General features: G+C 39.3%; 1 protein-coding gene across 4 annotated transcripts in view; it reads left to right on the top strand.

The window, feature by feature from the left end:
- The window catches only part of ARHGAP44 (Rho GTPase activating protein 44), a 168,820-nt gene that overhangs the window by 82,152 nt on the left and 62,944 nt on the right, over nt 1-23,724 (top strand). For all 4 annotated transcript variants that reach the window (XM_021706042.1, XM_008072286.2, XM_008072284.2 and 1 more), the window contains exons 2-4: nt 5,238-5,277; nt 5,663-5,767; nt 16,801-16,877. In XM_021706042.1, coding sequence (XP_021561717.1) covers nt 5,238-5,277; nt 5,663-5,767; nt 16,801-16,877 — 222 coding nt within the window. The remainder of the gene's footprint in view (nt 1-5,237; nt 5,278-5,662; nt 5,768-16,800; nt 16,878-23,724) is intronic.

Here is a 23,724-nt window from a genome sequence, read left to right as displayed (position 1 = left end):
CTGTCGCCCAGACTGGAGTGCAGTGGCCACTCCCGGCCACTGCAGCCTCAACCTGCTGGGCTCCGGCGATCCTTCCGCCTTAGCCTTCCAAGTAGCCGGAACTACAGGTGCGCGCTACCACGCCCGGCGAATTTTGGCCATTCCCTTATATGCTTTTTTCTTTACCAAGCTTTACCAGGCTGTGATTTTTCCAGATGTTTATGTTCTGCTTCCCTTTTAATTATAAATTCTAACTTTAAATCATTTTTATCTTCTTGCATCTTACTGTATTCAGTTAAAAAATCAAAAGTCATGTAGCTCCTTCAGTATCTTACTTAGAAATTTCTTCTACCAGATATCCTAGTTTGTCACTCTTAAAACTCTGCCTTCAATAAAGCCCTTGGGCATGGACATAGCTCACTTAAGTTCTTTACGACTTTGTAATAAGCATGGCCTTTACCCTAGTTTCCAATAAGTCATTTCTCATTTTTGTTTAAGACCTCATCAGGATGACCTTTACTGTGCATATTTCTACCAACATTCTGATCATGACTACTTAAGTAATCTCTAAGACATTCCATACTTTCTTTTTTTTCTTTTTTTGATTTGGAGTCTCACTCTGTCACCCAGGTTGGAGTACAGTGGCACACTCGTGGCCACCGCAGCCTTGACTTTCTGGTCTTTGGCGATCCTTCCGCCTCAGTCTTCCAAGTAGTCAGAACTATAGGCATACGCTACCACCCCTGGCTAATTTTTGATTTGTTGTAGAGATGAGCTCTCACCAAGTTGCCTGGGCTGGTCTTGAACCCAGGGGCTCAGGCAATCCACTCACCTTGGCCTCCCAAAGTGCTGGGATTACAGGCTGAGCCACCGAGCCTGGCCAACATTTCATACTTTCATACAGTCCTCTTCTTCTGGGACTTCATGGCATACAAGGTTTTTCTAGCCTGCTCCTCCAAATTCTTACAGCCTCTGCCAAAACCCAGTTCTAAAACTGCTTCTACAGTTTCCAGCATTTATTATAGCAATACCTTAATCTCTGATGTCCATTTTCTTAGTCAATTTTATGCTGCTATAACTAAGTGCCACAGACTATAATTTATAATAAACTGAAATGTATTGGCTCATAGTTCTGGAGGCTGGAAAATTCAAGATTGAGGAGACAGCACCTGTTAAGAGCCTTCTTGCTACATCATAACATGGTAGAAGGCATCATGTAGGAGAAAGAGAGAGCAAGAAGATTTTGTCCTTTTATGGGAAACCCATTCTCTTGATAGCAACCCCACTCCTAAAATAATAGCATTAATTTATTATGAGGGTGGTGCCCTCATGAGCCAAACACCTCCTATTAGACCTCACACCTCTCAACACCACTGCATTAGTGATCAAGTTTTCAACATACAAGCTTTGGAGGACATTTGCAAACCATAACAGTGTTTTTGAAGTTGACTCTTGGTGTTACATAAGACATAGATAACTTATCACAACCTACTGGTGTAGAAAATGGAAAATGGAAAAAATGGTCTATTATATTTACTGTGTTTTTGCTTACCATGTTCTTTCTTCCCTTCTGATATTCCAAGTTTTCTTCTTTTATCTTTTTTTTGTTTTTAGATAACTTCTCTTAGCAATACTTTAAGGAGGACTGCTGATGATAAATCCTGTCAGTTATTTTATCTGAGATTATCTTGATTTCTACTTTATTCTGAAGGATATTTTCACTGGCTATAGGATTCTAGTTTGATAGTTCCTTTCTTTCAAGGCTTAAAAAATGATGTGCCACTTTTTTCTAGTCTCTAAGTTTTTCATTAGAAATCTGCTGTCATTCTAATTGTTTTCACCCTATTGTTAAGGTATCATTTCTTTCTCCCTGCTTTTAAAATTTGTCTTTACTTTCTAAAAATTTGGCTATGATGAGTCTTAGTGAGGGTTTCTTTGTGTTTATTTTCTTTGGGCTTTGTTCAGATTTTAAAATATGTTGGTTTGTGTCTTTTCTCAAATTTGGGACATTTTTAGCCATTATTTTTTTGAGTATTTTTTTAGCCTATCTTTTTTCTTTTCTTTTCTTCTGGGACTCTGATGACATAAATATTTGATCTTTTGTTATAGCATCATAGGGCTCTGAGACTTTCTTTATTTATTGATTTGTTTGGTCTATTTTTACCCTGTTGTTCAGATTGGGAAATTTCTATTATGCTTTCTTCCAGTTCATTGATTCCTTCCTCTGTCCTTTCCATTCTGCTGTTGAATCCATCTACTGAGTTTTTTTTTTAATTTAAATTGTTGGATTTTTCAGTTCTGAAATTTTTCTTTTTTATATCTTGTATTTCTTTTTTTGAGACTTTCTCTTTTTAATTTTAACCATGTTCATAATTGCACATGAAGCATTTTTATGCTGAATACTTTAAAGTCTTTGGCAGATTTCAGGGGGGGAACCCCGAAAATGCAATTTATTTATAAAGAATTGTGTATTTATTCTTCATGTTTAAACTTCAGTTACTTTCAAGGTACTCTCCCTTTGATGTAATTTCCTTATTGAATTGCTTTTTCCTCTGCTCAAAACAGTTTTTGAACTCATCAATTTTGATGCTTCTGTTGTTTTTTGTTCCAGCTCTTTCACATTGACAAAACAGCTCCATTTGAGGACTGTTTTCATCCCAGGAAACAAAAAATGTTGCCTGTGGTGAGATCAGATTAATGGGCGGGGGGGGCGAGGCATGGGGGTCATCCCATTTTTGGTTAAAAACTGCTGAACACTCAGCACGGTGTGGGAAGGTATGTTGTTATGGTGGAAGAACCAGTTACCTCTTTGCCACAACACAGCATCTCACAACAATGCTAGCTGGGACACTGATGCTGATAGGCTTACCTAGTGGGGGAAGCTTATACTACAAAGGGCCCACCCTCCAAAAGATTATCCCAGTGTTCTTTGGGTCCCCTCTCATATTTTAATTGACATTGATTGTCTTTTTTTTTTTTTTGAGTTTTTTTCTGGCTCTTGATATGATGAGTAATTTTGAACTGAAATCCAGACATTGTGAGTATTACATTATGAGACACTGGATCTCATTTAAACTTTATCTTTTAGCTGACTTTCTCTGATACAGTTCCAGTGGGGGAAGGGGGAGTGCTGCTTTGTTTCTGCCAAGTGAGGGTAGAAGTCTAGATTTCCCACTTGGCCTTCTTTGACCCTTCAAAGAGGGATGTGCTCTTTGTTACTTCTGGTTTGGAGTGGGAGTCTTGGCTTTCCACTGGCCCTCCAAGGATACCTCCCTGGCTGGGTGGGGGTAGTAGTACCTCATTGTTGCTCCCCACTTGACTTCAATTGATGCAGGAGAAGGGAGCAGCCTTGTTTCTGCTGGACATTGGCAAGAATATTGACTGTCTACTAGGCTTCCTGTGAATTCACTCCAGCAGTGGGGAGATGGGATGCTTCATTATCACCAGGTGGGGTTGGGTGTCCAGGCTGCCCATGTGATTTCCACTGTGCCCACAGCAGAGAAGGATGGGCTTTGTCATTGCCCAGCAGTGACAGATGGCCCTGCTCCCTACTCAGCCTTCTCTGATACTTCCACACTGGTGAAGGAAGGAGAGGGGGTGGGTGCTTTGTTACAGCTGGGCAAGGATAGAAGTCTTTGCTCCTTGCTCAGCTTTAGCCAGCATGGTGGAGAAGGACAAGTTTTTACTGTGTTGTTGGCTGCAGTGAGAAGTTGTTGTCTAACAAATTTCTATCTTGCTAGGTTACCCCTTTCTTGGTCTTTTGTCTATGGAGACCAGGCTTTTGTTGGGGCTTTTGTTGTTGTTGTTTATGCCTGTTGGTGTTTTAGACTGCTGGTTTCTTAAGCTCCCAGTCTGGGAAATGTGAAGCAAAACATCCTCATCATGTCGTTCCTCAGGCCTGGAGGTTCCCAGCCATTATGCCTTTTTTCCTCTTTTTATTTTATTTTGTTTTTTGAGTTGGAATCTCACCTTGTTGTCCAGGCTGGAGTGCGGTGGCAGGCTTGTGGCTACTGCAGCCTCAACCTGCTGGGCTCAAGTGATCCTTCTGTCTCAGCCCTCCAAAGTAGCTGGAACTATAGGCGCATGCCACCATGCCCAGCTAATTTTTTAAAAAATTATTTTAGAGATGAGGTCTCACCAGGTTGCTCAGGCTGGTCTCAAAACCCTGGGTTAAGGCAATACTGCTACCTCTGCCTCCACCTCCCAAAGTGCTGGGACTACAGGTGTGAGCCACTGCACCTGGTGTTCCCCTTTTTCGATTCTAATATTTGTTTTATATATATACTGTCCTAGATGCTTAGTTGTATTAGCTAGAACAATTGCTAAAATACATGTACTCCATTTTCCTGGAAGCAGGAGCCCTATCTCTTACTTTTTTAATATGTCATCTGTTTTTAAATATTTCACACCTATATTATAGTCTCTGACCATCCCAATAGTCGAAGTCCTTCAGGCTCTTTATATGTTGTTTCTTCTTTCTCTGTACTCTTAAATCTTGGTGATTTACTTTGTGCGTATCTGTGTACATGCATGTTGGAGGTGGGAAGAGAGGAAGTGTTTGTGAGAGGCTGTGAGAGTGAGGAAAATAGCATTAAATTAGGAGTGCTTTGCTTCAAGGAGAATTTTCATGCTCCTGTGATGTGAGGCAGGGGATGCCAACAGGTTGGCTGGGACCACTTCATCTCTTCCTCCATCATCCAGATTCTTTCCCTGAATGGGGAAATCTCATGTTCGAGTTCCCCACTTTCCTGTGGACCTAACACTTGGATGTCAAGCTTGATGGCTGTAATAGTTGCCAGGACTCAATACTGTCTCCATGTTTGTTGTTTATCCCTTTTCATATTTCTGTTACTTTAGTCTGCTTGTTTGAGGAAGGCTAAGAATTATGGGTAGAGAAACCATAATTCTGTTACTTAAAAAAGATGTGTGGGTGTGGAGAAACCATAATTCTGTTACTTAAAAAAAATTGTGTGTGTGTGTGTATGTGTACAAAAGAAGGGTGTTGTCATTATTTCAGGTTCTGATCTGTAGTAGGAAAGTCTTCAGAGTCTTTTTTTTTTTTTTTTTGCCGTGTTTACTGGTCTGCTTATATAAGTTTCCTAGTAACTCCCAGGATTGTCTGTATTCTTTTGCTAGAAGTTTCTGCTACTAATGTCTCTGCTTTTTCTGGTGTTGTCTTAAGTAAAGAGATTAGGGGGTAATTATGAGGCTATGTTCTTAGTATATTTTATTGATATGTTTCTTAATGTTCTCTTTAGGGCCGAAAAGACTGAAGTTCTGAGCGAAGACCTTCTTCAGGTAAGGTTGTCACTTTCTCTGGGCTCATAGATATAAAAGATGTTTTCCCTCTTAAAACTAACCCATTCCCAGTGCTATTCAAGCTGCTCCAGCTACTCATACAAAATGTTTAGAGATAACAGTTTTTTGTCTCTTATGACAGTATTTGCATGTTGAATATTGGTTTAGGTAAGATCTTTCAGGAGAGATCTAAAGTAATTCTGTCACGTGACTACCAGGAGGGTACCAGAGTCTACAATCGCTGCCCATCCAGTTCTCCAGTGTTGGAAGTTGTCTCTCCAGGAGTCCTTGTCTCTTTGGAAACATGGGTTGTGATTGTCCATGCCAGCCATTCCACTTTCCAAGACCTTGTTCTTTTCTAGTAGCTCCTCTGTTCTGTCTATAGGTGGAGAAGCGTCTGGAGCTGGTGAAGCAAGTGTCTCACAGCACGCACAAGAAACTCACCGCATGTCTGCAGGGTCAGCAAGGGGCAGAGGCTGACAAGCGCTCTGTAAGTGTTCTTCTAGCTGTAAGAGGCTTCAAACTTGCCTACTGAGGACAAGGATCCCATTCCTGGGGCCCTGTTTGGTAGCTGTTTATGTAGCCTTTTATGTTTCAGGAATCCACCAAGCAGTCTTAGCTGCCTGTTTCTGCACAGTGGCAATCTTCTCCACTGTTCTTGCTCTTTAGCCCCTCCTGAAATACCCCGTGCCCTCTCAGGCAGGGTGGGATCCCTCTCCTTGTCCTTCCCACAGTGGAACAACCAGGTGGAGAGCAGGGGTATGTCTGAGAGCCCACCTCCCTGGATGCACTACCTTTGATGGATATCTTACCGGATTCAGCTTATTCCTGGGTTCTGTTTGCCTCAGTAGTATCTTAAGCTCTCATGGAAAAAAATTATACTGTAGTTTTAGAGATCATAAGTGACCTGTAAAGGCCTTTGAAAATTGTTTTCACCGTAATGAAACAACAAAGAGAGCCTGCTAAATGCACCTACTCTAACATCTTTGTATGTAACCTACATTAGTGATAACAGGCATTCTGTGTGATCCCATTTAACAGTCCCTGGTATAAACAATCTTTTCAGGTGTCCTTCCCTCTTGACTCTACCCTTCCCAAAGATTAAAGGATATTCTTAGACATTCATTTGACTTTATTACAAGGGATATAACATCTAGCAGCTTTTTTTCTCCTTCCTTGAGTTTATAATCTACGTTTGGTGTCTGCTAGATATTTTTTTTTTAATGTGGAGTTATTGTTGACTTCTGCTACTCCTGTTCCCCTCAACCTACATTAGCCTCATTTCTGTTGACTGTCATATAATACACCCCAATACATCCCCCCCATCTTTTTCTGTAGTTCAGAAACCTGCTCTGCTTCCTCTGTCAGTCATTCCTTTTTCTTTTCCAAACCCTGGTTTCTTCTTTCTTAATATTCTCAGCAGGAACCACTTGTGTGGTATAAATAAAACTTTCACAGCTCTGAAAAATATCTACAGAAATAATTCTGTGTATAAGGAATTTCAGCAAGGGGAACCTGAACAGCCTAAGGGGAGAGTTTGCAAAACCACTTTGGACATGAAACCTTTTTTCAAACTAACATCGAATGGGGGACTCCAGGAGTGCTTCCGGATGCGGGGGCTGGATCCCAAGCCTACCTTTGATCCAGGTCTGTTCTTTTGTTCCAAGAGGTACTGTTTTTAAAATAGCTGGCCCAAAGTACAATGTGTGTTGGTATTAAGAGTAGCATCTGAATGTTACCACCAGTGGCTTGAAACTAGTCTTTGATGTTGGTAAGTGGATTAGTACTAGTGTTATTTTTTCTAGGATAAGACAAAGTTACCTAGATTTGTGACATTTTCATTGGATAGAGTCTTGTACATTATATTCGTATGGAGACATTTGGGTCCCCAAGTGATTTAAAATATAGTGTACAAGGGGGAGACACCCCCCAAAAAATGAAATTATTTTTTGAGAGGGTGGACGCCTTGTAATACAGGTTTCCTCTGCTAGGTAAGTATTCTAGGAACCCATTGGCATCAGTGTACCAGCTAGTGTTGTGAGAGGCTGCATTTGGCTTCAGTGAATTTTCCTTTTGGTGATTCCTTCAACACATTTTGCCCATTTCATGATAGGGGAAACAACCCACACCGCGTTGACTGTTCAACAGTTTTTGACCAAAAACGATATGACTCCCATGCCCCACCCTCCTAATTATTCACCTAGTCTCACCCCAGCACCTTTTTTTTGTTTTCCTGAATGAAAAAGTCCTCAAAGGGAAATGTTTTGCTGATGTGGAAGAGGTGAAACAAAGGCAGAAGCACTAAAAGGTATCAAAATTGATGAGTTCAAAAATTGTTTTGAGCAGTGGAAAAAGCATCTCGATAGGTGTATTGCATCACAGAGGGTACTTCGAAGGTGACTGAAGTTTAAACATGTAAGTATAAATGCATAATTTTTTATAAATAAACTCTGGGTTTTTTGGGTCTTCCTTCTTATTAATGGAACATCTGAGATATAGTCAGCCCAGGAGATCAGGAGATGATTGCTGTTGGAAAAATAGTTTGCTATTCAGAGGTTCCAAGAGGAGGAGACCCACCACACTGTGCAGGGATATGTGGGGAGGCTCCAGGTCAGTCAGGAGGCAGAAGAGAGGAGAGCTGTGAACAAGACCCTGAGTTGTGATTTCTGTGGACAGAACAAGTAAGCAGGTTTAGGATTTGTTAGTTTTAATCACTTTAAATGGCTCTGAGACATAAGGCCTTTTTTTTTTATTTTTTTTGTGCCTGGTACCTGGACCCCACTCCAATGTGGTGATTAGGGAAGATGGAAGTGGTCTGGGGTGTGAGAGCCTGATAAAGGAGTTTGCTGAAGCATGGGCTCTAGGTTAGTTGTTTTGCATTAAAAAGCATGCTTTCGGTGAGTTGTTTACTATCTCTAGGAATTTACTAACCCCTCCAGAGTCAGCAGGGCCCCTAGATATTAAATCATCTGAAAACAGAAGACAAAAGACATGGTTAATAAATACACTGATTAATAGAGACTTTAGCAAAAAGGCACTTAGTATCTCATTTAACAGAATGTCTGAAGTAGCCAGTTCCAGAATTTGTTCAGCAGCTTTGAGTCAGCATCTCTGTGATGCTTGGGTTTTTCCTTATGGCCGCAGGCAGGGAGTGAGAGGATGGTGAGAACATGAATTACTTTATTTTATGCTTACTAGCTGCAAGGGAGGCCAAGAAGGTGACTGTGTGTCAGAGACAAATGAGTTTGCTGTGACTGGCCACAATTCACATGCTGGGATGCACTGTCCAGCTTCTCTCAGCAGGGAAGACATGCAGTGGTTGTTGTCAGGTTCTGTAGGCTGCAGCCGCACGCGTGTGGTGATAAACGTGTAAACCAGACACCTATTTAGTTGACTGAGTAGAAGTCTATAGTGGAGGTAGGTGCTCAAGCGTGTTTGGATCAGTGATTTTACTGCACAGATTGCAGGTGCTTGATTTTTGCCAGTGATTTATTGGCTGGTTTATCTTTCCTTATCATATGACTGAATAAATGGTCTGAAAGTCAAAGAGCCATTCAAAATATGTAACATTCACAGAACTGCAAAGGAAAAAAAAATGTCAAGGTCTAGCCTCAAATTATTTTTTCCAGTTTTTTTCCCCTAAAGTAACACATCAAGAGATTTAGTAGAAACACAACACTTATAAATTGCCTCAAATGCTGAAATATATACCCAGTTCTTTGTGATGATTAGGTTTGGGAGATGTGTTGAGATCTAAGGATTGAGTGGAAAAGACAAGAGTTAAAAGGAAAGAAACTAAAAAAAATGAAAGTGATCGAGTAAAGGGCGGGATAGGGGGTGGGGAATAAATGAGCAAACATTGGCCAGGGAAATTTGGTGTTACAAGAAGGGTAAGAGATGGACACTCACAGAGGGAGTGAGGCCAGTTGAAGTGAGCGTGTGGGTTATAGAATCTCAGGATCAGGAGGGACTTCATGGGGACCCATGCAGTATTCTGTGTTTTATTTGAGCACATGTAAGTTGTTGCTTTTTGTTACTTCTCTTCTAACCAGATCCTTAGCTCTTTAGCCATTGCGTCATGGTTTCTAACACTTAAAACTTTTATCATGCACCTTTAAAAGTTTGGCCCTGAAAACTTGCTGGCTGCCAGGTGGGAGTAGGCTGAAATATGGAGTTTTTTTGTCACTGACTAAGTGACCAGAGAGAGCATTATTGTCTTGTGAGTACTGAGTAAAACTGATTCCTTATGTGGGATGAAGAATAGAAAGGATATGAATTATGTTTCCTTTTTGCCTTTGTTACTCCAGCCTAATATCTGGCTGGTTAATAGGTTTTTAAGACTCTCAAGGTAATGAAGATGTTTGGTTTTCGAAGTCCCCGAATTTCTTACAAGGAAGTCACATCCAACCAGTAAACTGCTGGTGGGTGAAAGTGTTTCTCTACCTTAATCAACAAATACTTAGAAATTACCAAGTCTGCCTTGCAATGCAGTACATATGCCAAGCGATGAGCAATCCGTGTTCCAGATCCCTGTGCTCTGAAAGTTCACCATCTAGAGAGAAGCAGGCATCACTCTGAGTGCATTCAGTTCTCAGATCATGTCTTGGTGCTTAGAAGAATAACTTATTAGGAATTTGATCGTAGGAGGTTTTTATGAGGAAGTGGCCATTAAGGATAAGTAAAAAGTAGTAGGACTAAAAGGGGGTAAAGTGCTTCTAGAACAGGGGATGACAGGTGCCAAGTTCCCAGAGACAGGAAGGAGTTTGGCATTTTTGAGAGACATAAAGGTGAACAGAGTGAGTAGACTGTAGAGGAGGAGGATGTGACTTGAGATGGGACTGCAGGGGACTGGATGACACCTCCTAGGCCATGGTGAGTATTTGGACTTTATTCCTAAGAGCAGTGGAAAGTCAAGATTTTAACAGGGAAAGACATGGTTGTTGCCAATTGTATGAGTAATGGATTGATGGAGTGGGGGCCATGATAGTGGTGAGAGACCAGTTAAGACAAATATAGGAACGCTTTAGGTGAGATGCCAAGGGACCCGTGAAGATGGAAAGAAATCAGCATACATGGTAGATATTGGTGGTAGAGTATTCAGAGTTTGTTCACTGAATGGAGGTGGGGATATGAGGAGAGGGGTGTCAGTCTCTGTCTTGTGCAACTGTTGAATCCATGAGAACTGCTGAGATCTCCTAGGGAGAAAAATACAGAATGAGAAGACAAATGGTCCTTGATTCAAGAACCCCAGGAATGGCAGCATTTCAAGCTTTCACAGGAGGAGAACCCAGCAAAGAAATCAAAGTAGAGAATGGTTCTGTAAATCCACCCACCTGCTCACATCTAGATCCTAGACATTATCCTTTATTCTTCCTTTTCCATATCCCCCACGTCCAGGCTGTTAGCAAATCCTGCTGGCTTTTTCTCCAGAGAATTTCCGTTTTGCTTCAACATTTACTACCCAAGTCCAAGCAGCTGTCAGCTCTTCCTGAACACAGTGGTTCCTACCACGTCTTCCACTCCAACCCCTCCCTTCCTCCTTCATATTTAATTCTCTTTAACCGCTGGAGTAGTATTTAAAATGGAAATCAGATGATGTCACTCTCCTGCCTAAATCTCACCCAAGGATTCCTATTGTAAAATAAAACCTGAACTCTTTACCTCAGGCCTTGGACCCTAATGATGTGTCTTCTACCTGCATTGCTGAGCATTTGCTGTTTCTTTCAGTCATTGTTCTCCAGCTGTACTGACCTGGTACTGAGGACACCCAGATCATACCCTTCCTGCGTTTTTGCAGTTGATCTACCCCCTGTAGAGAGTGCTCTTACCCAGGCTTTCAGACCAGCAACTTTTTTATTGTTCAGTTCTCAGCTCAGATGTCACCTTCTCAGCGATGTTTCCCCTGACCACCTAATGTATTTGCTTTCTCTTTCATCCCCAATGTCATCACCCTATTTTATTTTCTTCATAGCACATGCTATTATTTGAAATCACTATGAACATTCATTTCCATCATTGATATGGTAGCAGGAATCCTGTCTCACCATCAGCTGTGTTCTCGATGCCCTAAAACAGGGCTTGCTACAAAAGGACAGTAATATCTGTGTCAAAAAAGGATGGTCTGTGAGTATTTTAGGCACTAAACATGCCTAACACACTAATAGGCCAATTTGAATTCTTCCTATTCTATAACAGACTATTTTTCAGGATGGTTCTGAGGTTAAGCTCTGGAATCTGACTATACAAGGGAGAAGCCCACTTCCGTTGCTTCCTAATTTTATATGACCTTGGGCAAGTTAATCACCCCACAAACTATGGTTTTTTCATTTGGAAAAGGGTAAGAACAGTAATGATACCCTACCAAGTAGGGCTGTTTGAGAGTTTAATGATGTAATAAATGTACATGCCTAGCATATTGCTAAAGTTAATATTGAAGGAATATAACCTTCTGTTGTTAGTAACATAACCTGCCCCACTGTTAGGTTGAAATTATTATTGAGAACTAACAAGCCTTGAGCATCAAACCAAGGCTGTGTTTTTTGGGAGGTGAACCACAGAAGAGCTATTGCTGGGGATTGAGATTAGAAAATAGTTAGACAGTAGTTTTCAGAGACAAGAAGGGATATGAGGGGGGAATATTTGGAGAACAGAGTGGATATTAGAATGAGACTTCTTACCTCTGACTCATCCTACAAACTGTGTTTCTTATGCCTAAGATAATTTTAGAGAGAACAGTCATCTCAGACATGTCAGATAGACTTTATTCAAACCCTGGGACAGTCTGTCTTTCCTTCTCTCAATTCTAAAGGTTCCATCTAAACTCCAGAGCCATGGAAAAGTGCTTTTTTTTTTTTTTTTTTTGAGTTGAAATCTCACTCTGTCACCCAGGCTGGAGTGTAGTGGCACATTCACAGCCACCCCAGTGTTGACCTGCTGGGCTCTGGCGATCCTTCTGCCTCAGCCTTCCAAGAAGTCAGAACTACAGGCATGCACTACCACGCCTGGCTAATTTTTTTTTTTTAATTGTAGAGATGAGGTCTCACCATGTTGCCCGGGCTGGTCTCAAACCCACAGGCTTAGGCAATCCACTCACTTCGGCCTTCCAAAGTGTTGGGATTACAGGCTGAGTCACCAAGCCCAGCTGAAATGTTGATTTTAATAGCTTCTCTTTGACCCTGAGAATCACTGGCCAGTTTTAGAAGTTTGCTAAGATCTTAGAAGTTTGCTAAGATCTTTCTACCTTGTCAGTAATATTTACGAGGGATAGGGACAAATTGTATTGGCGTGGATGGTTGACAGTGAAAGGAAGATTTCAGTAGCTTTTCCAGATTTTTGGGGATTTTAACCTTTCTAACACTGAATTTCCTTATAGTTGAAAAGGGGGGGGGAGACATACCTTAGTTTTATACTAAGAAAACTTTAGTTATAGGCAGTCATTAGGTTACATAAAATTGCCACGATGCCTGACATCTATTGAGCTGCTAGTTTCCCTTTCATCTCAGATAATTTTTTTTAGAAATAGAAATCATTTGTAGTCTGTTGTGAGTTACAGTCCATTAATTTCTTCTTATTTATTACCTTTGATCATGGATTGCTCTTAACCCCTTTTGAAGGTATACTACCTTAATCCATTTCTTCCTTTTTCTTGTCATTTGGTGGCTTCCTTCCAATTTCTTAATTCTTAAAGCATCCACATAAATAAAGCTTATTAATTTCCACTGATTTTTACCCAGTTGACCCCTACTCAACCTTGGAATCCAAGCCCTCAAATTCAGCTCAGCACTTCTAGAGTGACAGTTACATCATCAGTAGATAACTTGAATGCATATATTTTGCCATCTTTATTCAATGATCTCTGTAGCCGTTACAATGAAGAAAAAAAAGGCAGCTCTATATGTAATGATAGGAAGTGATATTAAAGCTATCTATCTTTATGTGAAAAGGAAGGCAAGACACAGAATGGTGTACATATATAATATGATAATATTTGCAGGTGGAACTATCCACTAACAATGGGCGGACACACACACACACACACACACGCAATTGGATCTGCTTGGAGGATTTATGGAAGGTCACTATCAAGGTCTCTGGTGAGGGGAACTAGGTGAGTAAGAGATAAGGGTCAAAGGGAGAGTTTTTGCTGTAAACCTTTTATCACCTTTTAGTTTTGTACTATATGCATATATTTCCTACTCAAAAATTCATTCTAGGGCCAGACTCAGTGGCTTATGCCTATAATCCCAGTGCTTTGGGAAACTGAGGCAGGAAGATTACTTAAGGCCAAGAGTTCAAAACCAGATGGGGTAATAAGTGAGACCCTGTCTCTGCAAGAAAAGAAAAAAAAAAAAAAGCTAGCCAGGTGTGGTGGTACATGTAGTCTCAACTATTTGGGAGGCTGGGGTGGGAGAATCCCTTGAGCCTAGGAGTTTGAGGTTACAGTGGTCTATGATCACATCACAGCTTTCCAGCCTGGATTACAGAGAAAGTCTCTGTCTCTTAAAAATTAATGTATTCACTTGAGGTAAATAGATATGATAGAGAATGAGACAAAGGTTATGTTTCGTGTTAAAATACTAAAAAATTAAAAAGCAATTGAAATAGGAATAAGTTTTTCATTTTTTGGTACTTTGTCACTTAATTCTATTTTGTTTACTCCTAAGGGCATCTCAAAACCATCAGTGAGAGTGATAAGTGGCCCAAAATGATGAGAAAATCAAATTGTTTACCTGCCTCAGGAGCAGGGCACCTCCACCTCTACTGACAGGTGTTTTCTGGTCTGTGTTTTATAGAACAGGCCCTTGGCTGTGCTCTCACCATCCTTTCTCCAAGATTCTAATTAGTCTCATGTTCTTCCAGCAGTCTTATCCTGTTGATCTTGACCTTCATTCCTTTGGTCACCCATGGGCACAGTATTATGCTCAACTTGTTAACAGGATAAATCAACCTAGTCTTGTATCCATACTTGAAAAAACTCGACTCATCTACTGGTGGACATATTTTTCCAAAAAATGCCAACTCCTGGGCTATTAGAAGTCCCCTTTACTCTATTATAGACAGGTTCATTCTTTCTTCTTTATCAAGTGTTAAAAAACTCAGGAATGCTGAAATCTTACCTGAAGGCAAGTTATGGAACTGTGAATATTCATTTAAAAACTAAAATTCTCTTTTTTGTGTGTGTGAGCTGACCCATATAGTAGTTGTACTATCTAACATTCAGAGTGGGGCATCTCACTGGTTATTAGGATATGCTAAGAACTTGCAAATTAGTCCGATTTTCTCAACTTTGACACTATTAACATCTTGAGCTTAGTAGTTCTTTGACATAAGAAACTGTTCTGTGCGTTGTTTAGCAGCATCTCTGGTCTATACCCGTTACATGCCAGTGGCATCCCCCACATTATAACAACCAAAAGCATCCCCAGATGTTGCCAAATATCCCAAGAGGACAAAATCACCCCTGGTTGAAAATGAACATCTTAAGCTATGTCTTCTCTATGACGCTATGACCAGAGTATTATGCCTGCTTCTATGAAAAACACTTTTGTTCTCTACACTCACACGACACTTCTGTGTGAGCACATGTATGGAGGTTTTTCTGCGTACACCAAGTGATTCGCCAATTCTCAATACCAGCTGAGTGTCCTAACTCAGTTCTGACACTATATACCTGAAGTTAGCATCAGACCCCACACGTTAAGGGTTCAGTTCCCCAAGCCTGCCCCCATTTCAGATGCCAATTGCAAATCCAGGCCTTTGGTATTTCTAACACATCAGCTATAAATTGGGGGTTCCCACAGCCCCCACCTCAGGTTTGATACTTGGCTAGAATGGTTCACAGAATTCAGGAAAGCATTTTTTACTTAGGTTTTCCAATATATTATAAAGAATATTACAAAGGATACTGGTGAACAGCCGGATGAAAAGACTTAGGGCAAGATATGATGATGTTTATTATTTACCTCTACGATTAGAAATAAGTTCCATGAGAACAGCATCTAGTTTTTGTTCATTGCTGGAGTGGTGTTTACCCCAATGTGAGGTGCCTGTCCCCCATAAATACTGAGTGATTAATAGTAAAGGAATTATATGGATGCTCTCTACATAATAACATAAGGAGGCTCTGGACTGGGTGTAGTTCAGTCACTTTCTCTTTGAGGAACTCTCTTTGTGGGCATGTAGACAGGAAGACCTGAAGATGAGCTAGCAGTTCTTACCTTGTTGTGTTTGTTTTGCTGTCTGTGGGTGCTGGCTGGTCTTAGCTCAGAAAGGAGAGGGCTCATTGATACTTAGTAAGAAGGGAACAGGCCATGCTACACTCCTAGAACAGCTTGCTCCTCCCTCCCTGTAACATAAATTTGCCATTTAAAAGTGTTTAATGGTTTTAACATTTAGTACATTTACAGTATTGTGTGACTATTACTACTATCTAATTACGGAACATTTTCATGATCCCCAAAGGAAATATCAAACCCATTAAGCAGTCCTTTCCCATTTCCCCTTCCCCTGCAGCACCGTGGCAACCACTGTTTTAAATTTCTGTCTCTATGGATCTGCTTATCCTGGATATTTCGTATAAATAGAACCCTACAATATGTGTTCTTTTGTGTCTAGCTTACCATGATATCTTCAGGGTCCATCCATATTGTAGCATGTATCAGGACTTCATTCCCTTTGTGGCTGAATACTATTCCATTGTATGGATATACCAGATGTGTTTTTGTTTGAACATCTGTTTTCAGTTATTTTGGGTATAAACCAGGAGTAGAACTGCTGTGCCACCCAGTAATTCTGTTTAATGTATTGAGATACTACTAGACTTTCATATCACTGCATCATTTTAAACTTCCACTGGCAATGCATGAATGTCCATTTCTCCACATGCTCGTCAATACTTATTTTATGTTTTTTAAAAAAATTAATATTATTATAGCCATCTTAGTGAGTGTGAAATGGCATCTCACTGTGGCCTTTATTTGGATTTCCCTAATGACTAATGAGGTTAATAATCTTTTCATGTGCTTGTTGTTCATTTGTATATCTTCTTTGGAGTGGGCCTTTATTTTGATGCTTACTTTTTTTGCATTGTTATAGTGGATGAACACCTTTCTCTCTATTTATTGGCCATACCCTGCCTCATTTATAAAATGAAACTAATAGGCTCTTCAAGAGACAGATTGATTTTTAGAAGTCAATGCATTGCTCCAGTCATTGTTGACATCATTTTAAAATGTCCTCGATTTTCCTTCTTGCTCTCCTACTTCATTTTAAAATGCAGCATGCAAACCCTGGGCTTATTTCCCAAAATGGCAAATTTAATTCTGTTTTAATTTTCTGAATTTTGACATCTCTAAGTCTAATCCATCATTGCATACTGTGAATTTTTAGATTTAAACATCTTTTGAAGACAGTTTGCTTCTTATCTAATATAATACTTGGGAAAGTATTTGACTTTTTGCTATTTTAGAGTCAGCAGGTGACTATTGAAAGTAGTTTTTATTGTACTGTTTGTTTCCTTTTCAGAAAAAGTTGCCTTTGACAACACTGGCTCAGTGTCTGATGGAGGGGTCAGCTATCCTGGGAGATGACACACTTCTTGGGTAAGATGATACCTTGCGTGGGTTGGTGCCAAATCTAGGTAAGTCCCCATCTATAAAAAGGGGACTGGAGCTCTTTAGCGAAGTACTGAGGACACTTGAATTCTGGCTAGGGACTTTGGTGGAGAAAAGGAAAATGTTACCAGTGAGAAATAATAGCTTTTAGCTCCAAAGTTATATTGTCTGTGCAGTGAGGCAAGGCCCAAGTAGAGAGATTAACATAAGACTGGTGAAAGACTGTTAGAATCCCTAGGGCTCTAGCAGAAGCAAATATGAAACCTCTTAATGTCAGATATCAGAACTTAGGGAATTCCCAGAAGAACAGTCCTTGCTGATTTTGAGCTCACAGTAAAACAAACTAAAAATAATATCATCATGAAAGAGCATCAGTAGGAGAATCAATACCCTAAGAATAAAAAATAATAGAACAATTTGAAAGAAAATATAAAATAATGACAGAAAAAAAAATTTAGAAATTAACTAAAGAAAAATTCCTTGACAAAAGAATCAAACTATCAGAAGAATGTGCAGAATTGAAGAAAAAACAAAATAAACTTTGAAAAAATTATACTGACAATTTTAAAACTTTAGTTGAGATAAACTGGAGATTACATACAAAACAAGAATTGGTGATCTTGAAAACAGATCTAGAGCTGCCACCTGGAATGAACAGAATGAAGTACAGAGGTAAGGGTGTTGGCATTATTAAGCTGAGTGACATAGGTAATAGATTGCAAAGATATAACAGTCAGTATCATAGAAGTTCCTTAGGAAGGAAATAGGGAAAGGGGGAAGGTTGTGGTTGAAATTTTTTCTTCCAGATTTGAAGAAAAACATAAGCCTTTAGATTTAAGGAGATCAAAAAGTTTTAACTGAGATCAACAAAAAGAAGTCCATTCCTGGACATACTGTAGTGAGACTACAGATTATTAACAAAAAAGAAAGAAATTTAAAATCAATCAGAAGAAAAGATAATTACCTATAAAAGAGCAATGAAACCAATAACAAACTTTTTATTCATCAGCCACAATAAATGCTAAGAGATCATAGAGGAATATCTTCCAGTACTGAGCAAAAATGAAAGAAATCTAGACTTCTATGATAAACAAAATCACTATTCAAGACTAAGGGGAGAATAAAAATATTTTCAGGTAAAGATGTAGAGAAGTTACTACTTGCGTATTGTCACTGAAAGAAGTAGTTAAAGTTAGTTTAAATAAATTGTTACCGGGAGAAAGGCGGAAAGTGTGAATAGCAAGGTAGAATTTAAAAATCAGTGAATGTGTTGTAGGAGAAGAAAAAAAATTTCTCACTAACCATCTTAGGTTCATTGTCTGGTGCCCTGCAAATTAGATTGGCAAAAGGCAAATTAACACAAGGAAAGCATAAACATATTTTTAAACATGTGTAGCACACTTGAATGGGAAAAAAATATTTGCAAATATCCCCAAAAGTGAATGCCATAAAAGCTAAGATAGATGAGTAGAGCCTCATCAAACTGAAAAGTTTTTACACAGCAAGAGAAACCATCAAGAGAAACAAGAGACAACCCACAGAATGGGAAAAAATATTTGCAACTTATGCACCTGACAAAAGTCTAACATCCGGGATCTACGACGAACTCAAACAAAGTGAAAGAAAAAAAAATAAACAACCTGTTAAAAAGTGGACAAAAGACATGAACAGACACTTCTCAAAATATGTTGTACAAGCAGCTAACGGACATATGGAAAACTACTTAGCCTCACTAATCATCAGGGAAGTGCAAATCAAAGCTTCAATGAGATGCCACCTAGCTCTGGTAAGTATGGCTATCGTTAATAAGTTAAAAAACAACAGATGTTGGCACGGGTACAAAAAAAGAGGAATGCTTCTGTACTGTTGGTGGGAGTGTGTTGGCCAGTTAGAAGCCCAGACTTCACCTCATGCAGCCTACTTGATGTAGTTAATCCTCACTTGCGCCTTGCATCTCTACAATAAAATAAAATAAAATAAATTAAAAAAAAACATGTATAGCACATTCACATGGGAGAACTCAGGGACAAGTAACTCAAAGGGTGGTTAGAACGTGGGGTTATATAACATTTAAACAAAGAATGAAAATTTTTAGAGAACTGACTAAAAGGAGAAGGGCTTTGACTTTCTAAGGTGGCAGATTGTAAGAAGGTAAATATATGGGGGAACTAAGGGAAGATGAGGGATGGTTAATGAAGTTTGTTATGAAGATTCTTCTGGTACTCTCTCCCAGCTGATAAGGGTCTAGAATTGTCTTTGGTGATTAGCTTCTGTCCTTCTTGCTAGATGGGGGAAGAGGAGCACCTTTACAACTGTATATTCTGTTTTTGTGCAAATGGGAGAGAGCAGAGAACTTTTCTTGTTATCTGCCTCTTCTCAATTACCTCCAGCTCAAAATAATCCTTATACTGAAGTGGCATATTTTGAGGTGGCATATTCTGCTATCCTTCAGTGTAAAGAAATATAAATAAGCATTGAATTAAAAATAGCATTATATTAATGAATTTTGGAGGGTTACAAGCAAAGTAAAATTAAAATAATGGAATAGAATAACATGAAACATTGGAGAGAGAGTCAGTGTTTCAAGCTATTGTATTGTTTGAAAGGAGAATAAAAATAGTACCTTTTAATTTAATGTCAAGTACACCAAGTCCCCTACATACAAAATAATGTTATTCTGAGAGCTTTTTCATAAGTCTAGTTTGTTTCTAAGTCCAACAAAGTTTAGCCTAGGTACCCAACTAACACAATTGCCTATATAGTACTGTATTTAATAGTTTCATAATACATTTCACACAAATAATACATTTTTTAAAAATACAAAAAAATAAAGAAAACATTTTTTATCTTATAGTACGGTACCTTACATGCAGGTGATAATGTATAACATACACACAAACTAATTTGTGTGAATGGGCATGTGAACACACATTTGCATCTTTGAAAGTTCATAACTTGAAGGTTTGTATGTAGGGGACTTACTGTATGCATGTTAGAAAAGTAAGAGTAATCACAAAAAAGATAGAAAGAAATTGTGTAACTTCCAAACTAGCAAAAGGATGTCAAAGCAATAAATAGGGTAAAAATCAAAGAGAGGACTAAAGAGAAAAGATTTTAAAAAGCATAATAAAAACAAAAAAGAAAATGAGGATGATAGCAATTACTACATATTTATCTGCAATCATAAGAGATACAAATGGAATAAACTAAACTGTTTAAAATGTAGAGACTTTCAAGTGGACAAACAAGAATCCTGTTCTATGGTATTTCCAAGAATCATGCCTAAAATATAATGACACAGCAAGGTTGGAAGTAAAGATAACAGATTGAACACACATCTGATTTGTCCCCTTCCAAAATCCACTAAAACTATAATAAAGGGATTTTTTTCCCCTTAAAAGACATAAACTCATGGTGGCAAGGAAATTAGGAAAATGACAACAATAACACAATTTTTTGATCTGTAAATATATGAGTAACTTGGCAAGTCCCTAAAAGTTGACTCCCAAGTCAGAGGTAGGATATGCAGAGATCCAATATATCTTACACCATGAAATGTTTACAGTGCTCAGGAGTTGGTGGCACCAGTGGTCTCTGGAATAGTGGTCTTTGGGGGAGGATTTGGTAGTTAAAATATTGAATGTGAGTTGAAAACTTTTCAGATACCACTGGGATCATTCAAACCCTGCCCCTGTCCACACAGGATATTAACATTCCTCTTACTCTGACCCCAACAGAATTCTGTAGAAGGGATAAAACAGCATCTGAGAATTCAGCCATATGGACTATAAGGTTATCATTCTGTAAACAAGAAGATTGAGTGATCTGATGCATACCGGATACTGACACATACCCTTTCCCCTGACTGTGCAACCCCCAGGCCTTTACTTTCTATGCAGTATATTAGAAAAGTCTTCTCAGGGGAATCTAATAAGCTCAAAAGGAAGGGCCCAAAGTTCCAAGGACGTGGAGCGCCCCAGTGTCCTAATAAGTGGCCTATTCTGCTCTTTCTACAGGTAAGTTTCACTTACTCCAAGCTTTTAGTCTCTACCCTTAAATATAGACAGACACCAGAAACCACCAGACCTCTGAGGAAAGTCTCTAACCTGAAACTTAGAGACCAAAACAAAGGTGAGGGGGTATGGGGAATGCAATTTGGAAGAAAGAGATTGTATGAGGGAAGAGAAGATTTCAGGGAAACTATCATGTTTTCAAGGGACAGGGGAAGAGAATACATCCAAGAAATGAAAAATAGGCTGTTAATACAAGGTATTTATGGGAAAGAAACATTCAGAGATCAAAAGCAAGCTTGTAGAAATGAAAAAAAAATATGACAGCAGATGTGAAATTCTCAGCAGGTTTGGAAGATAAATTTGAAGAAATCATCCAGAAAATCAAGCAAGGAAACATGGAAAATAGAAAAATTTAGAAAATTAGGGGACCAACCCAGGAAGTCTTATGCCTGAATAACAGGAGTTCTTAGACAAGGAGAAGAAGAAATAATAATAGTAATAATCCAATAGCATTTTCCAGATTCAAAGGACGTGACTTTTTATACTGAATGGGCCATTTGAACTGAATGGGCAAATGGGGAGAATTAAACCCTTGCCACAGGGCTTACCATCATGAATACCAGTGACTAAAGATTCTACAACTTTCTAGAGAAAACATTGTCATATACAAAGGACCAGAATCATGAATGCTTCCAGAGTTACCAAAAGCAACAATGGAAGCTAAAAGCTTCCCATGGAAGCATTGCCTTCAAAATTCTGAAGGAAACTATGCTCAGCATAGAATGCAATATACCCTGAAGAACTCAAATCACTCTATCAGAAAGATACCTGCACACGTATGTTTATCACAGCATTGTTCACAATAGCAAGAACCTGGAACCAACCATGCTGACCATAAAAAGAGGACTGGATTTAAAAAATGTGGTACAGACCGGGCTCGGTGGCTCAGCCTGTAATCCCACACCTTTGGGAGGCTGAGGTGAGTGGATTGCCTGGAGTGGATTGCCTGAGCCCGCGGGTTCAAGACCCGCCTGGGCAGGCGAGACCTCATCTCTACAATAAATCAAAAAAAATCAGCCGGGTGTGGTAGTGCATGCCTGTAATTCCGGTTACTCGGAAGGCTGAGGCAGAAGGTTCGCCAGAACCCAGCAGGTCGAGGCTGCGGTGGCCAGGAGCGGCCACTGCACTCCAGTCTGGGCGACAGAGTGAGACTCCAACTAAAAAAAAAAAATGTGGTACATCTACACGATGGAATACTCCACAGCCATAAAGAAGAACAAAATCATGAATTTCGCAGCAACCTGGATGGAACTAGAGTCTATAATACTGAGTGACCTCTCACAGAAACAGAGATCTGAGTATCACATATTCTCACTCATACAGTGGACCTTGAACATCTATCGTAATACTGTAAGAAAAGGATTGACAGTGGTGGGAAACTATGGGGGGAGGGAGAAGGGAGGTGGGATTAACGGTAGTCGATATCTGTCTGGGGATGGAGAGATACCCCTTATCAACAAGGGTACCTGAATGAAGCATATTTGTATGCCTAACCTTTAACTGTACCCCACAATATTAAAATAAAAAATATTGATTTAAAAAAAATTAAAAAAAAAAAAAAAAAAGAATTCAATATCCTGCCCAAGTATCAGTCATTGTGACAGTAGAGGAGACTGTCATGACATGCATGGTCTTAAAAGTGACTTTCCACACACTCCTCTGGAAGCTAAAGCAAGATGTGCTCCATAATGAATGAGGGATCAAGAACGAGGTAGATGCAGGATAACACAATATCCAGCACAGGACAGTTGGAGAGAGGATCCCAGAGAATGGTGAAAGGAGATTCCAGGAAGACCTTTGTGTCCTGGGGATATAGGAAACTCAATCCACACTGAGACAGATCCAGGAGAGATTAATTCAAGAAGATGAAATTCTTATCATGTATGGTTCAATATCTTTTTTTGGTAGTATTTTAAAATTTTAATGTATATCAGAAAAAGCAAAACTAGCACATAAAACATATAAATTTGATGTTGATCATTGCTTAGGATGAGGTTTACTTTTTGAGTTAGGTGAATTTTAGTTCAGTATCTTGAGAGACAAATTGGAAAAGTAGGAGAGTATTTTGAGTTCAGTCAGATACATATTAAAATAAATAAGCAAACCAAAGCTAGCCAATTATTAACTCCAGAGAGAACAAATAAATGTGTAGGAAAGACTAGTAATCCTAGTATACTAACCCAACTTAAGTCTAAATAATATGAAGTCAAATATAAATACTGAACATTTACTGATATAAATAAGTGGAGGGAGGAGAAATGTAAGCAAAACTAAATTTTCAGTTTCTGTTGTTGCAAGTCGATAGCTGACATTTAAATTTTTTTCAATTAAGAAATGGCATTAGAAATATGGAAAAAAGTGCCTGGGCACAGGTGGCTCATGCCTGTAATCGTAGCACTTTGGGAGACTGAGGCAAGAGGATTGCTTGAGTCCAGGAGTTCAAGACTAGCCTAGATAACATACAGAGACCTTCTCTCTATAAAAATCTAAAAATTAGCCAGGCATGGTGGCATACACCTGTAGTCCCAGCTACTCAGGAGACTGACGTGGAAGGATCACCTGAACCCAGAAAGTTGAGGCTGCAATGAGCCATGATGATCATGCTACTGCCCTCCAGCCTAGGTGACAGTGAGACCCTGTCTCAATAAAAAAAGAAGAAAAAAAAAAAGAAATACCAGAAAATCATATTAAAGGCACCATTGAAAAGGTACAAAAATAAAACTATAACGTGGGAGTTGACATTTGCAGCAGGTACAATAAAA

Source organism: Carlito syrichta, unplaced genomic scaffold (assembly GCF_000164805.1).
Source record: "Carlito syrichta isolate Samal-C Ts95f unplaced genomic scaffold, Tarsius_syrichta-2.0.1 Scaffold315082, whole genome shotgun sequence".
Lineage (NCBI taxonomy): Eukaryota > Metazoa > Chordata > Mammalia > Primates > Tarsiidae > Carlito > Carlito syrichta.
This window is presented reverse-complemented; position numbering and strand designations above follow the sequence as displayed.